This window comes from Poromitra crassiceps (genome assembly GCF_964638095.1).
Source record: "Poromitra crassiceps genome assembly, chromosome: 14".
In the NCBI taxonomy this organism is placed as follows: Eukaryota; Metazoa; Chordata; class Actinopteri; order Beryciformes; family Melamphaidae; genus Poromitra; species Poromitra crassiceps.
Genome location: NC_139633.1, coordinates 15,895,201 through 15,912,894, shown reverse-complemented (window position 1 = coordinate 15,912,894; position 17,694 = coordinate 15,895,201). Strand labels below are relative to the sequence as shown.

At 40.9% G+C, this 17,694-nt stretch overlaps 1 protein-coding gene and 1 long non-coding RNA gene across 2 annotated transcripts; both read right to left on the bottom strand.

Moving 5' to 3' along the window:
* Positions 1-385: 385 nt before the first annotated feature.
* On the bottom strand, positions 386-5,965 carry LOC310789472. The gene is made up of 5 exons (XR_014553340.1): positions 5,879-5,965; positions 2,694-2,783; positions 2,366-2,442; positions 1,675-1,734; positions 386-895 (listed from the first exon to the last, which is right to left on the bottom strand). It is a non-coding gene; the product is annotated as an uncharacterized lncRNA (long non-coding RNA).
* A 2,381-nt stretch (positions 5,966-8,346) lies between these two features.
* On the bottom strand, positions 8,347-15,284 carry LOC310789028 (uncharacterized protein; the record flags this gene model as incomplete). Its single annotated transcript, XM_083650634.1, has 6 exons — positions 15,163-15,284; positions 12,800-13,066; positions 12,596-12,689; positions 12,186-12,246; positions 11,063-11,146; positions 8,347-8,469 (listed from the first exon to the last, which is right to left on the bottom strand). The coding sequence occupies exons 1-6, from the start codon at positions 15,251-15,253 to the stop codon at positions 8,347-8,349; spliced, it is 720 nt and encodes a 239-aa protein (XP_083506760.1). The 5' UTR covers positions 15,254-15,284.
* Between the last annotated feature and the right edge of the window lie 2,410 nt (positions 15,285-17,694).

Here is a 17,694-nt window from a genome sequence, read left to right as displayed (position 1 = left end):
TACAGATATGACGACCTCTCTCTCAGCTTGAAATTTGGTATGGAAACCTCACTTCCCTTTGAGCATGGTCTTTTGACGTGGATGTCAGTTGTTTGCCACCAGTGTTGGGGGGTAACTCATTACAAAAGTAACATATTACAATATATTACTTTTAGCAGTAAGTCAATAATATAACTTATTACCAACAGGATTTCAGTAATATTATACCAGTTACTTTGTCAAGTAACACAAGTTACAAATTGAGTTAAAAAATCTTTTAATCAAAGCACATATTTAAATGAAGATATAATCATTTCCTAATCAAATGGTGTGTTTTTATGCAAATAACCACTATAGATGACAATAACAAAAGAAAAGGATAACATTTAGAATTTTGGACGGTTTACACTGACTTCAAGAAAGTTAAATTATTTTTCGGGATGGTTCCAGGGCGGCGATGTCATTCTGCTACTGCAGTTATTTTGGTAAAAGTAATGCAAAAGTAGCGTAATAAGTAACGAGTTACTCTACACAGACAGACAGTAATATTGTAAAGTAACTTATTACTTTCAAATGAAAGTAACTAGTAACATGTAGTATATTACATTAACTCACTGCACTCTAAAAACATACTCCCACTCAGTCTCACTGCACTCTAAAAACATGTTCTATACAGCTGCCAGTCTGTTTGATTGAGTAAAACAATAAGAAGTGCCCATCCATGGCTGCAGTTTGTTCTAAGTACCTTTTACAGCTTCAACAAAATGCTAGCGACTACAGTAAATACAGTATTTATGCCAGCCTGTTGACCAAAATACTTGAAAGTCTATCAACCTATGGTATTTCTGTATTGACACTGCAGAGTTGAGGGTTCTGACAGGACACAGATCCATTGCCGTGGTGGAAATGTGTCTACCTGCAAAGAAAACAGAAGAAGTCACTTTTTAATCTCATACAATGTAGTGCTTAGCAGAGCCCTGTCCAGCGTCCACAGAAGTTTAATTAAACTCTGGGTCACAATATTACAATTATTTTAACTGCTGTAGGAATGTAATTCTTGGGGGATCAGAGTTCACAGCCAATATCATTTATCAACATTATTGATTTCTTACATATTTTAGCTCTTTGGTGTATCTGCTTATGTATGTTACTGTGTTTGTTACATTCGTGCGTCTGGGTATAGTTTCATCTGATGCAGACCTGATGCAGCATCTGCATCGTTAACCCTTTCAGCAAAGATACTTTACATTATCCCTCAGGTTTTAGGAGGTTGTTTCAAATGTGCCTTAGAGGAGAATTTCGTTTTTTTTTTAACCTGGAGCCCTCTCCTCACATGAATTATTATCTGACGACTCACCCAGTGTTCTCCGCAGCGATTTGGAGCGTCATAATCGATCCAAATCGCTGCGGAGAACACTGGGTGAGTCGTCAGATAATAATTCATGTGAGGAGAGGGCTCCAGGTTAAAAAAAAACGAAATTCTCCTTTAAGGTTTTAGAATGCTTTTCTAGAGGGCACCTTACAGTAGGCCTTAATGGGTTAAAATACATGTCACAGTTGAATGAATATACATGAAGTAATTACAATATAAGACATTAAAAAGTCAAGAAGAGGGGAAATATTTGATATAAGCAATTTGATTCTTGGTAGGGCTGGTTTGGAAACTTAAAATAATATATTTTTTTATATAGCTACCTGGCTAGTGAGCCATAGACGAACGACTCTGCCGCAAAACGCTGCCCACGACCTGCCGGCCTGAAAAAACACAAACACAGAGGAGACATTTCCTCAGCTAAAACATTTCAGACAGAACATCACTTTATGTAACAAACTCCAGCATCCAGATCCAGATCTATCATACAGGGTAACCACAGGGGTGCAGGCTGTATTCTAAAGCAATGTTAATTCCCTCGTACTTACAACCTCGGTCTGGTTCATTGACCATTTACTTTTTTGGTCAAAAGTTTTGCCGGCCTGTCCCCAGGGTTAGCCTGGAGCTTTCTGTTGGTTTTTTAACTCTGTTAAAACACTCCAACCATGTGGTCCTTTGCCACATGTCATAATTATCCTAAATTCCTTACCCGCCCCTGTAGTTATCCTCTAACTACATGTACAGTAAGTAGGAGAGAATTAACATTGCTTTAGAATACAGCCCGCGCCCCTCTAGTTATCCTGTAGTTACCCTGTAGGTACCCAATAGTTACGGAATAACTACAGTATAAGTTCTCCTAAATTTAAATTAAATTTAAATTATACGTACCCTGTAACAACAGTGAACTCAGTTTTTGGTGTTTTGAAAGTAGACTCAGTCATTTCTCACCTGTGCAGTAGGCATTTTATTATTTTGTTAAGCTTAAAAATCACAGAAAGAGCAGTTGAAACGTACCTGGTTGAAGCGGGGGCGTGTATGTGTTTTAACTGAACGTTAAAGACTCCACACTGCACTCGGCACGCGCTGCCAGGCTGAGAGAGAGAGAGAGAGAGAGAGAGACGTTGAGGTTGACGTTGACGTTGACGTTGACTTTTGATATTCCTTTAACCCTTGTGCCATTTTTTAACATTGCTTCCAACAAAGGAGGAAAAATATCACCAGATTGGCAGCATGGTTGTATGCAAATTTCCCAATTTGGCCGGTATGCGTAACCGGTCACAAACGTTCTCGGTTGTTACCCGGTTAACGGTTAACCGTTGACATCCCTAGTACATACACTCACTTCCTTCACAGCTCCACCGTCTGCTGCCTGTTCACACTCCACTCGCCCCACGCTGCCTCGCTGCACGTTACCGTAGATCCCATCTGAAGGCTGAGCGAGAGAGAGAGACACAGAGAGAGAGAGAGAGAGAGAGAGAGAGAGGGGGGGGGGGGGGGACTTTTACTTTTGATTTTGCTTTACTTTAATGAACAGTCATCTTACACCAAAACAGAGCGACCTAACACGCCAAAAGCTAGACAAATTCAGTACCTCACACACCCCCCCTCGCCGCACAGGCGCTAACTGTTTGGTCATGGGTTTCATACACTGTCTGTAATAAAACATCTAAAAGGCAAACATCTTATCAGAAGGGGAACCCTGGGACAAAATATTATCAGATGGGGGTCCGTGGTCTAATTTGAGTCAGTTTAGGGGTCCTTGTGGTCCACAATATTTATAACAGCCGAGCTCCCGAGTACCTCAAAGACCACTTCCTGAGGAGCGGTGATGCTCATGCGCACCACACCCGAGCCAGCATTGCTGACCGGTGCCTGCCGAGGTTTAAAACCAACATGTTTAAGTTTTCTGGTGAGGTACATTGGAACAAGCTACCTTTACTTATAAAAAGTACCGGAAACCAGCATCTTTAAAAAAAAGGTCAAAACCTGGCTTTCGGACAACTTAAATGCATAAGAATGGTAGCCTGCTACATTTTTGTTTTTCACTGTTATTGAAATCTGATGAATTCTTCATCTCCTGTTTAGTTGTCAGTTTTAATGTTCGAGTCGGCCGAGCCATTCAGATTTTCGTCATCTTCGCTGCCATAAGATCAAGAACCACAATGGAAATAAGTCTGTGACTTTGTTGTGTCATCCTTGTCAGTTTTTAAAGCTATGATGTATTTATTGTACTGTTGCTTTGTCTATTGTCGAATAAAATAAAATAAAATCTTGATTCGAAAAACTTTGAGCATTGAAAGTCCCTGTAGACTGCGGTTGAGTTTGTTCTTCAGAACCTAACCTAAAATAAACACTGACATATTTACACCTCAGAGAGAGGTGTTAACCACAACCAAACAAAAAGCAGTTTAACTTTCCATCTGATGGCTTTCTGCAGCACGCATAGGGGATGAGATGACGTACCCCTCGGCCAGATACAAAGATCTCCAGCACCCACCACAACAGGAAATGTTTGCAACAAACACAGGCTCGTATGAGCCCATCACCTAAATCTCAAGTCTATTTACAGCTCAGAATGTACATAGTCACAGCATGTTAGAAAAACACTTTGGCTATCTGGCAATACTTTTTGACTCCTCTTAAGTCACTTCACTTCTAACAAATGAATGACCTTATTGCATGTTGCTATGCTTTTTCTTTTCTTTTTATTGCACTTATGGGAGAGAAAAGAATTACAAAGTTACAATAACAAGTTGCAAACACATTTTCGGAGTTCTTTCCTCCCAGCGGCTGTCAGACTTTTTAATTCTGTACACTCCTGAGTGAAGAATGGTTTAAATTGCTGCTCTCATTTGGCTCAATTGGCTACTAAATGCACTTTTATCCAGCACTTTTTAATATAATTTTAATGTAATTTTTTACTTTTGAATGCAATTTTTACTTGTGGGACGGCACGGTGGCTCAGTGGTTGCATATAATTGTTATATTCTGTTTTTACTTTTGTTGACTATACATGCTATTATGTTGCCGTCTCTTTTTTAACCCTGTCCACTTGCTGCTGTAGCACTGTAATTTCCCCTTGTGGGACAAATAAAGGATTATCTTATCTTATTATTCTAGGCCTAAAAAAATATGTGTTTTATATATATATACAGTATATACAGTATATATATATAACTTAACCTACAGTACCCATCTGACCTGAACCACTACCGTCCCATCTCCAACCTCCCCTTCATCTCCAAAACTCTTGAGAGGGTGATTGCCGCCCAACTCCAGTCCCACCTCGACTCAAACAACCTCCACGAACCATTTCAATATGGTTTCCGCCCTAATCACAGCACTGAAACAGCCCTGGTAAAAATCACTAACGACTTCCTCCGTGCCGCTGACTCTGGACTCCTCACCATCCTCATCCTCCTTGACCTCTCCGCTGCTTTCGCTACAATCTCCCACCCACTACTTCTGGAGCACCTGGCGAACATTGGAATCACTGGTGTTGCACTTTCCTGGTTTGCATCCTACCTCACCGACAGACAACAGTTTGTCCAACTAGGGAAGGTTCACAGGGTGGGCGGAGCTAACACAATAGACTCACTCTGCAGGTCACTGTAGGTTCACAGAGTAGGCGGAGCTAACACAATAGACTCACTCTGTAGCTTACTGTAGGTCCCCGACAACTCTTGTGTGAAGTAGGATAACAAGCTACTTTTTTCCGGTCTCTGCTAGCATTACGGGTGGTTACTATGGCTGAACAAACTGAGTAATGTCACATAATAACAATGTATGGATCTCACCTGCAATTACCACTCATCACCAATAAGTGTCACCCAAGAGAACAAAACTGAAATCTTCCGTATTATCACTTTAAAACAAAAAAGGTTAAGGCTGAAGTGGTTACTCACACTCACATCTCCAGGCCCTTCTCCCCCACAGTGCAGACTGCCCCCCCCCCTCAGCCCCCAAACACTCTTAAAAGCCTCAATGTCTATCATAACCAGTGTTGGGCAAGTTACTTTCAAAATGTAATATACTACATATTACTAGTTACTTTCATTTGAAAGTAATAAGTTACTTTACAATATTACTTTCTGTGTAGAGTAACTTGTTACTTATTACACTACTTTTGCATTACTTTTACCAAAACAACAGTGGCAGCAGAATGACATCACCGCCCCGGAACCATCCCGAAGAATAATTTCAACCGCCTTGAAGTCAGTGCAAACAATCCAATATTCTAAAATGTTATTATTTTCTTTTGTTATTGTCATCTATAGTGGTTATTTGCATAAAAACACACAGTTTGATTAGGAAATGGTTGTATCTTTTTTAAATATGTGCTTTGATTTAATAAAATGTAACTCAATTTGTAACTTGAGTTACTTGACAAAGTAACTGGTATAATATTACTGAAATCCTATAAGTAATAAGTTATATTACTGAGTTACTGCTAAAAGTAATATATTACATGTTACTTTTGTAATGAGTTACCCCAACACTGATCATAACATAGTACATAATACTCACTTCCTCCACAGCTCCACCGTCTGCCTGTCCACACTCCACTCGCCCCACACCCACAGGCAGGTTACTGTAGATGGCATCTGAAGGCTGAGAGAGAGCGAGAGAGACAGACAGAGAGAGAGGGAGGGAGAGAGACAGAGGGAGAGACAGAGAGGGGGAGACAGAGAGAGAGGGAGGGAGAGAGACAGAGAGAGAGGGAGGAAGAGAGACAGAGAGAGAGCGAGAGAGACAGACAGAGAGAGAGGGAGGGAGAGACAGAGAGAGAGAGAGACAGAGAGGGGGGAGACAGAGAGAGAGAGAGGTCAGAAAGTAAGAATGAGCCACATCTAAAGAACTTAGTTGGATCAATGATAAAGATTGGAATACATTGGCATACATTGGCAATTACAGCCTGTACACGAATATCCACTATATGGCAGTGCAAGGTATTTAACAAAGTATTTTTTACAATGAACTTAACAAGGCATTTTATATAGGCACACAATAGACTCACTCTGCAGGTCACTGTAGGTTCACAGAGTAGGCGGAGCTAACACAATAGACTCACTCTGTAGCTTACTGTAGGTCCCCGACAACTCTTGTGTGAAGTAGGATAACAAGCTACTTTTTTCCAGTCTCTGCTAGCATTACGGGTGGTTACTATGGCTGAACAAACTGAGTAATGTCACATAATAACACTGTATGGATCTCACCTGCAATTACCACTCATCACCAATAAGTGTCACCCAAGAGAACAAAACTGAAATCTTCCGTATTATCACTTTAAAACAAAAAAGGTTAAGGCCGAAGTGGTTACCTTAGGTTAACATTGCTTCCCACAAAGGAGGAAAAATATCACCAGATTGGCAGCATGGTTGTATGCAAATTTCCCAATTTGGCCGGTATGCGTAACCGGTCACAAACGTTCTCGGTTGTTACCCGGTTAACGGTTAACCGTTGACATCCCTAGTACATACACTCACTTCCTCCACAGCTCCACCGTCTGCTGCCTGTTCACACTCCACTGGCCCCACGCTGCCTTGCTGCATGTTACCGTAGATCGCATCTGAAGGCTGAGCGAGAGAGAGAGAGACACAGAGAGAGAGAGAGAGGGAGAGAGAGAGAGAGAGAGAGAGAGAGAGAGAGGGGGGGGGGGGACTTTGACTTTTGATTTTGCTTTACTTTAATGAACATTCATCTTACACCAAAACAGAGCGACCTAACACCGCCAAAAGCTAGACAAATTCCGTACCTCACACACCCCCCCTCCCCGCACAGGCGCACACACAAACACACACACACACACACACACACACACACACACACACGCACACACACACACACACACACACACACACACACACACACACAGCAGGGATAATAAAAGCCATAACACCAACAATCCCACACTTAAAGTGATAATATGGAAGATTTTCATGTAAATAAATGTCTGTTAAGTCACTATGTATTCTGAGAGTGACTTATAGTCTAGCAGCAAGTCCTCAAAAAAGGCTTTAGTTTTTGAGATACCCCTACCCGAGGTAGAACAAAACACAACAATGATTTTTCTTGTCTTTAGGGTTTCCCATTAATGAAATTGATTGTTGTCCAAATTTATTTTGGGGGAAAAAATGTTTTTTTGGCTGTTCTTTAGAACTATCCCAATCCCTGAAAAAGAGCCAAATTAGGCCAGTCCGGATAGGGAAAAGGTGACAAAAAAGCCCATAACTTGAGAACACAAGGTGTAAATATTGGAAGTTTTATTGAAACTGGAACATGAATCCAAACTATATAAATCAGTAGTATCTCCTGTCTTGACATGACAAAATAACACAAATAGTAATCATAATACATTTGTTTTATGGTAGCCCCAAATCTCAGTGCTTTATTTCATTTCATAAACAAAAACAGGAGAACGGACTGGGAAAAAAACAACAACGCAAAGATAAAACCGAACAGAGGAATAAAAAGTGGCTGTTCATTTGACCTGGTATATGGATAATTGTTCCACAGTCAAAGTCCAAATATCCAAATATGAAATACAGTATCAGCCCTTTGTTGAACGTATTATGACCCTACCAAATTATTGTGCCAGTGTTTGGGAGTCTGGGGCACATTCACAAGCTTATACTCGATGGACTGCAATTGTAAGGATTGCAAAAGACTGTGAAACAAGTGTCCATATACCGGGTCAAATGAGCAGCCACTTTTTATTCCTCTGTTCTGTTTTATTTTTGCCTCGGTTATTTTGTTTTCTAGTCCATTCTCCTGTTTTTGTTTATGAAATGAAGCACTGAGATTTGGGGCTACCATAAAACAAATGTATTATGATTACTATTATACTTGCCCCCATACTTGACTAATAACTGTTTTGGTCATGGGTTTCATACACTGTCTGTAATAAAACATCTAAAAGGCAAACATCTTATCAGAAGGGGGACCCTGGGACAAAATATTAACAGATGGGGGTCCGTGGTCTAATTTGAGTCAGTTTAGGGGTCCTTGTGGTCCACAATATTTATAACAGCCGAGCTCCCGAGTACCTCAAAGACCACTTCCTGAGGAGCGGTGATGCTCATGCGCACCACACCCGAGCCAGCATTGCTGACCGGTGCCTGCCGAGGTTTAAAACCAACATGTTTAAGTTTTCTGGCGAGGTGCATTGGAACAAGCTACCTTTACTTATAAAAAGTACCGGAAACCAGCATCTTTAAAAAATAAAAAGGTCAAAACCTGGCTTTCGGACAACTGAAATGCATAAGAATGGTAGCCTGCTACATTTTTGTTTTTCACTGTTATTGAAATCTGATGAATTCTTCATCTCCTGTTTAGTTGTCAGTTTTATTGTTTGAGTCTGCCGAGCCATTCAGATTTTCGTCATCTTCGCTGCCATAAGATCAAGAACCACAATGGAAGTCTGTGACTTTGTTGTGTCATCCTTGTCAGTTTTTAAAGCTATGATGTATTTATTGTACTGTTGCTTTGTCTATTGTCGAATAAAATAAAATAAAATCTTGATTCGAAAAACTTTGAGCATTGAAAGTCCCTGCAGACTGCGGTTGAGTTTGTTCTTCAGAACCTAACCTAAAATAAACACTGACATTTAACATATTTACACTCACATACACAGAGAGAGGTGTTAACCACAACCAAACAAAAAGCAGTTTAACTTTCCATCTGATGGCTTTCTGCAGCACGCATAGGGGGACTATGAGATGACGTACCCCCTACAGCTCAGAATGTACATAGTCACAGCATGTTAGAAAAACACTTAGGCTATCTGGCAATACTTTTTGACTCCTCTTAAGTCACTTCACTTCTAACAAATGAATGACCTTATTGCATGTTGCTATGCTTTTTTTCTTTTCTTTTTATTGCACTTATGGGAGAGAAAAGAATTACAAAGTTACAATTACAAGTTGCAAACACATTTTCGGAGTTCTTTCCTCCCAGCGGCTGTCAGACTTTTTAATTCTGTACACTCCTGAGTGAAGAATGGTTTAAATTGCTGCTCTCATTTGGCTCAATTGGCTACTAAATGCACTTTTATCCAGCACTTTTTAATGTAATTTTAATGTATTTTTTTACTTTTGAATGCAATTTTTACTTGTGTAATTGTTATATTCTGTTTTTACTTTTGTTGACTATATGTGCTATTATGTTGCCGTCTCTTTTTTAACCCTGTCCACTTGCTGCTGTAGCACTGTAATTTCCCCTTGTGGGACAAATAAAGGATTATCTTATCTTATTATTCTAGGCCTAAAAAAAGATATGTTTTATATATATATATATATATATATATATATATATATATATATATATATATATATATATATATATACAGTATATATATATAACTTAACCTACAGTACCCATCTGACCTGAACCACTACCATCCCATCTCCAACCTCCCCTTCATCTCCAAAACTCTTGAGAGGGTGATTGCCGCCCAACTCCAGTCCCACCTCGACTCAAACAACCTCCACGAACCATTTCAATATGGTTTCCGCCCTAATCACAGCACTGAAACAGCCCTGGTAAAAATCACTAATGACTTCCTCCGTGCCGCTGACTCTGGACTCCTCACCATCCTCATCCTCCTTGACCTCTCCGCTGCTTTCGCTACAATCTCCCACCCACTACTTCTGGAGCACCTGGCGAACATTGGAATCACTGGTGTTGCACTTTCCTGGTTTGCATCCTACCTCACCGACAGACAACAGTTTGTCCAACTAGGGAAGGTTCACAGGGTGGGCGGAGCTAACACAATAGACTCACTCTGCAGGTCACTGTAGGTTCACAGAGTGGGCGGAGCTAACACAATAGACTCACTCTGTAGCTTACTGTAGGTCCCCGACAACTCTTGTGTGAAGTAGGATAACAAGCTACTTTTTTCCAGTCTCTGCTAGCATTACGGGTGGTTACTATAGCTGAACAAACTGAGTAATGTCACATAATAACACTGTATGGATCTCACCTGCAATTACCACTCATCACCAATAAGTGTCACCCAAGAGAACAAAACTGAAATCTTCCGTATTATCACTTTAAAACAAAAAAGGTTAAGGCTGAAGTGGTTACTCACACTCACATCTCCAGGCCCTCCTCCCCCACAGTGCAGACTGCCCCCCCCTCAGCCCCCAAACACTCTTAAAAGCCTCAATGTCTATCATAACCAGTGTTGGGCAAGTTACTTTCAAAATGTAATATACTACATATTACTAGTTACTTTCATTTGAAAGTAATAAGTTACTTTACAATATTACTTTCTGTGTAGAGTAACTCGTTACTTATTACACTACTTTTGAATTACTTTTACCAAAACAACAGCGGCAGCAGAATGACATCACCGCCCCGGAACCATCCCGAAGAATAATTTCAACCGCCTTGAAGTCAGTGCAAACAATCCAAAATTCTAAAATGTTTTTATTTTCCTTTGTTATTGTCATCTATAGTGGTTATTTGCATAAAAACACACAGTTTGATTAGGAAATGATTGTATCTTTTTTAAATATGTGCTTTGATTTAATAAAATGTACCAACTCAATTTGTAACTTGAGTTACTTGACAAAGTAACTGGTATAATATTACTGAAATCCTATAAGTAATAAGTTATATTACTGAGTTACTGCTAAAAGTAATATATTACATGTTACTTTTGTAATGAGTTACCCCAACACTGATCATAACATAGTACATAATACTCACTTCCTCCACAGCTCCACCGTCTGCCTGTCCACACTCCACTCGCCCCACACCCACAGGCAGGTTACTGTAGATGGCATCTGAAGGCTGAGAGAGAGCGAGAGAGACAGACAGAGAGAGAGGGAGGGAGAGAGACAGAGGGAGAGACAGAGAGGGGGAGACAGAGAGAGAGGGAGGGAGAGAGACAGAGAGAGAGGGAGGGAGAGAGAGAGCGAGAGAGACAGACAGAGAGAGAGAGACAGAGAGGGGGGAGACAGAGAGAGAGAGAGAGGTCAGAAAGTAAGAATGAGCCACATCTAAAGAACTTAGTTGGATCAATGATAAAGATTGGAATACATTGGCATAGGCTACATCTGTACACGAATATCCACTATATGGCAGTGCAAGGTATTTAACAAAGTATTTTTTACAATGAAGGCATTTCAACTGAATTTGCAATTTTGCAATGATTAGAACATCTGTTGACTGTCCACACTCACTTCTCTCCTCATCGCTACTACTCTCAACTGAACAGTCATGAAGTGTGAGCTGCTGCGGCAAAGGGGGAGAAGGATGTAATGAACTGGTCGGCACTTCCCATTCTCAAGTTCCTGCGTGATGCTGTGGCTTTGAAGGGGGATGGACATGATCATCACACCTGCAAGTATACTTTTGGGCATAAACACGCCTATATGGAGGTTTGCGCCGAGATGACGCCAAGCGCAGCGGGCCGACACGCCCAGAATTCGGGCTTTGCGCGGCGGTATTCGGGCGCTAACGCAAAATGACAGCCTTTCATGATAGAGCCCATAGTCCCCACTTGCCGCACCAACACCCAGGTTGGTTGACGTTTCTCCCTTGCAGTATCTGATGTCACCTGACCAAGTTGTGGTCTGGGTCTGGTTCATGGAGATGTCCGAACGTCTTGTACAAAAAATCTTGTTGCATGTCATGCAAGAAATGCGAAATAATGACTGCGTGGCTATTTAGAGGCAAAGATTAGCATGTCCACCCGGGTGTCATGTCTCACTGCCGATAAACACCCAGGAATGAATGTTGATTGTACCCTTTCACACTGAAGCCAGAAGCCAGATGTTAGCGGGTGTTAGTGGGTGTTTTTCTCCAGTGTGAAAGGGGTATGACTCACCTGCATCGTCACACTGTCTCTGTGCAGCTTATCTACTGCTGCTGCTGCTTTTGCTTGTTTCCTTCAAAGACAACAACAATATTAATAACAATGCAGTAAAATAGGTATTATATACATTAAAGCAGATTTAAAAAATGAAAAGTATTATGTTATTTCTTTATAACAGACCGTTGCTATGCACTCTGCAATTTTTGTCCCCCTGATGATGTCACAATGTCTATGAGATCATCAGTGATGTCATCAGTAACATCATTATTGACCAAAAATCATCTTATGACATCACTGACGATGTCATAGGCACTGATGATGTCATAGGCATTGTGACATTGTCAGTGATCTCATAGGCAAAAGAGTGTCTTTTTGCTTCTCATGACAGACGATTTGTACTTTATTTTAGTGAGTGACAATACCTTTTGATGATGAAAGCCATTATGAGACTGACCACAGCGAGCACGACAACTACACCACCACCAACAGTCACCGGTAGTAGGTAATCTGGGGCTTCTGTAAAACGGTAAAACAAACATTTACTGTATAAGACATGATATTGTGGGACTTGTGTCAATACAGTAAGACTGACACTCTCCACTGAATAGACAAATGAATGAACAAACCTTTGTCAGCCTCCACAGACAGGCTGTAAGGGTTGGAGCGGCTTTCATCGTTGGTCTTCAAAGCACAGGTGTAAGTCCCAGAGTCAGACACATTCAGAGGGTGGAGCTGAAGGGTGGGGCTGGTCTCGGAGAGGGCGTGGCCATTTCTGTACCAGGTGACGTCCAATTGGGGGAAAGAGCAGTCTGCAGTGCAGTTCAGTGTCACTCTGCTACCCACTCTCATCACTCTCTCACTAGTGGAGCGGGAGATCCTTATTCGACTCTCACCTGCAATTAATTTAAATTTTCATTTTTACAACGCATGGTTTTTGGCATGGTCTGACTAGAGCAGTGTGCTTTTATGAATCACTTTGACAATATGCAAATAATAAAAAGGGGTGGACGTCCAGTGAAAAACATTATAACGAGCCGGTATTTCATGTTTATGAATGAGAAAACACTGTCAACCTTCCGGTGAGTTTGATGAAAAAGCCCTGTCTCTTTCCTGTGGAAGCCTTCAATGAATCTAGACCTCAGTGTCCAAAACGAGAGTACGCTGCAAAAGCTATCCATCAGAAGAAGTAATTTCATCTAGCGTTGAGTTTTACAATCTTAATTTTCTGAACAAAGAGCGAGAGGTCAACTTGTTTCAGGAGATTTCTTGAATAGTTTTCTTGGTACTTGCGGAGTGATCTGCCTTAATTATTCTTCAACATACTGGGTCCTATTTATTCTATCCACGGTGCATGGTCACATGGTGCAAGTGCTTTTAGGGCATGTCCAGAGCCGCGTATATAGAAGAGTCACGACATCTCCATTCACTCCAATGGACCATTTCTTTTTACTCTCAAGAGTTCCAGGAAGTAAGGTCCTGGATTAAGCAGCACTGTCGAGTTGCAGCAAAATTGACAGTTTGTGTAGTACTTTGAAAGGTTTTTTGTTTTGTGTTTTAGAATCAAATTGTACATTATCAGCTTTATTTTAGCATTCAAAAGTAACACGAGACCCCTTCCTGGCTGTTCATTGGCTAATGAATGAGTCACGCATTTTTGTCCTCCGCTGACGCCACTCTCTCTCTAAATTGCTCTGGGCATGTCCAAGTCCACTTTTGCTAGTTACACGATGCATACTGTAATCCAGGTGCAAAGTCACAAGGCGCAAAGGGTTTGTACTGCAGTAAGACCCTAATTAATCTAGGTTTGTTTTGTTTTGGTCATAACGAACTCATCCAAACAGTCACCTCCCATTCCCTTGGCGTGCTTGCAACTTGATGCACTGATATTTGGGGTCAGCTCGCCATTCCGAAGTGTCGGCATTCCGATCATTGACTTCTATGCTTTCGGAGAGGCGGCCCTTTTTTATCTCCAAAAAATGTTTCGCCGAGAGGTTAGGTTCTGGGGGAGGTTAGGCTTAGGCGTGGGGGGTGGGAGAGGTTAGGTTTAGGGTTAGGGTCTGGGGGAGGGTTCTTTCGCAATGGCGAGACAGATCTCAATTTTGTCGGAATGCCGGTATTTCGGAGTGCCGACATTTCGGAATGCCGAGGTGTCCCCCTGATATTTAAATGGTAGATTCTGGCATTTGAATATCAGTTCTGGCAGGAACCGTTTTCTGCTGAGGAAACAGATCTGCTCGTGCGCGATGGTGATGTGTGCGCATCGATACACAGTGTCGATCAAATTTAACAACAAAACACAAAGACACATGTATTTGCTATAAAGTGCTACTCAGAATTGGGATAAGAATGGACAAATAATAATATAGGAATGGATAAAAAATATGTGATTTGAACTCTATTACAACCATTTAGTATCTGAATATGACTACCTGAATAATGTGCCCTTTAATTAGCAAGAAAATACCGTGCCAGACTTTAGACCAAGTTTTTGTTGGTCAAGGTGCAATCGCTTTCTGCTGTTTCAAGATAGCACCAACAATGCACCTGACCACAAATCATTTTAAGACCCAACACTCCCATCGGGGCAAAGATGAGCCCAAATAAATGTGCTATTTAAACAATATGGGCGCACATTGGTTGGAAACTAGCAATGACACTTCACTTGGGCCGCTTATTTGCATGTGCCAGTGGCCCATGCACTGACATTTGATTCTAGAAAATTCACTGGAGGCAAATGGGTTGACTCTACTGGTGGAATTTTTCACTTGATTCTTGTTTTAATGCAAATCAAAACAAGAGAAATAGTGTAGATAGGGACAAGTGAAAACTCATGATCCCTCATTGTTACTTCAGTGGAGAGATCGACATGAAGGGGAATCAGGGTGGAGTTGAAAAAGAGCATGCAGGGGCACTGGATCAATGAATCTGAATTAAGACATGTAAAAATTAAATTGAAAAAATAAAATAATTAAATTGAAAATGAACTAACCTCCCTCTCCCTCCACAGACAGGCTGTAAGGGTTGGAGCGCCTGCTGCCTGCACTCATCACTCTCTCACTACTGGAGCTGGAGATCCTCATTGGAACATCTGCAATTCATTTTAATTTTCCTTAATTTTAATTTTACAACGCATGTTTTTTCAGCCAAGCAATTTGACCTGATGATTTGCATTAAAAATGTCCTTTTCTCCTTCAATTTTACAGCATAGATTCAGTAAGAAAATTGTGATACAATTTTAATTATTGGTATAGTAAGAATAGCAGTTGAAGTTGTAGTAATAGTAAAAGTAGTAATAACAGCAGAAAAAGAAGTAGTAATTGCATTAGTACTAATATTACTATTTCTACTTGAAATTAAAGCTAAGGTATAAGAAAATGTATTCTTAATCTCAAAGGGTCTAGCCAGGTTAAATAAAAGATCAGTAAAATAAAACATTAAAAAGTATTAATATTAGTCGCATTAGCATAATATGATGCTGCCCTTACCAATGACTGTGACATTCACTACGCTTTTCCCAAACCAGTGTCCGTCCTGCTGATTTGCTAACATTCTGAAGCGGTGAGTCACTGAGTCATTTAATTGTATATTGATAATCTGCAAAGTGCAGTCGCTGCTGAGGTTTCCCAGGTATTTGTAGCGGGGGTTTTTGTTTGGAGAGCTGCTGTCGTACACTGATGGAGCGGGGTCTATGCAATTCTGATGATTCTGACACCAGACAACCCTCACTATCGTAAACCCCTCCCGGGATGTGAACGAGCAGGGGATGGTCACAGTCGATCCTTTCATAGCACAAATATGTGCTGGACCTGGATATGTTACCTTTTGACCCAGAGCTCCTGGAAGAAAGAGCAGGATGTTGAATATATATACATATATATATATATATATTATCTATATACACACACACACACACACACACACACACACACACGTACACACACACACACACACACACACACACGTGTGTGTGTGTGTGTATATATATATATATATATATATATATATATATATATATATATATATATATATATATATACATACAGTATAGCTACCATTGCAAGTAACCAATAATGAAGTCACACAACAGAAAATTACAAAGTTAAAATTTCTATTTGTTATTGTATTTGGGGATATTCAGATATTTTAACAGTGTAGATGAAGCCTTGGTTAATGAGATAGTTTTAGAGATGTGGCGTTGTCAGCTGAAAGCATGTGTACAGTTTATACAAAAGTCAAAACACCAACAATGGTATCATGCTGCCCTCTTACCAGCCAGAAGCAGCACAAAGCTCCAGGGAATCTTTTTGGCCCAAGCCGCCATCCTTACTCTCCTCTGTGTCTTTTGACCTGTTCACTCTCCTCCTCCTGCCTTTAAATGCTGGTGGTGTGTGAGAGGTTAATAGACTGACTGAAGTGGCAGAGTGACAGATTATGACGTGCGTACTTTCTGACTTCTGTCTTTCCAACAACTGTTTTCTCACACATGAGCTGCCTACCAGGGACGTGCACAGATAGACCCCAGGTGGTGCCCAAGCACCTGCCCTTTTGCCCTCTGAAGGATGAGTGATCTTTTTGCAAGTCACATCCGCAGCCAACATGACTGTTTCCGAGGCTCTATGTTTAAAGCTAAAGTGAAGACACTGATATCCTCTGAAAGTAGATTGCCTAATGCATCCATTGGTACCAACCATGTCACGTTAGCCTGTCGGGAAGGGGGCTAAATAACGCTCCAAAGTAAAGCTACATTTTGGCGAGGGAAAAACTAGCATGGCCATTTTCAAGGGGGCCGTTGATCTCTTACCTCAAGATATCTGAATGAGAATGTGTTCTATAGAGACACTGCATGAAATAGGCCACGCCCATCACGGGGGAAGAGCTCCGTTCATTTCCACACACCAGCGTCATTTTCCTTGAATTAAACATAGCTAAAAGCTCTTGTGTGGTGGGGCTGCGCAGACAACAAATGTAAGAAATCGCCAGTTAAAGTTGTTTTGTACTCCTGAGCAAAACAAGGAAGCCATTGAGAATTGGCGAGAAGAAAAATGTGGATCTAGCTGTCAAGAAGTAAGTTGGAGTGTTCATCTTCCGTATATACGATCTTTTTGTGCAACACGCAACCATGCACGTGACATAGGAGAACGCCAGGATTGGAGGGGAGGTTTCCGTTTTCCCCCGTCTTGGGCGTGGTTTCTGAATGATGACGTGTTACGCAGTGTCTCTATGGGTACCCATAAGTCTCCCCTTTACAGACATGCCCACTTTATAGTAATCCCATGCAGTTTTTGAAGGGGAAAAAACGTGAATTTTTTTGCATGCAGTAATCTATAAATTTGTCATTTTCATCGTCTATTTGAATATTTCTGTGTATGGGGTCTCTAACAAGTCTTGGAATTACATAATTTAAAATTTTTCTCCTTAAGGTTAAACATTTTAAGGAAAACATAAGCACAAGATTTAAGGGTGTTTTGTGCAGCCGATTCTATTTTATGGTCACCTTAACTCTGACTCTAAGGGAAATCTT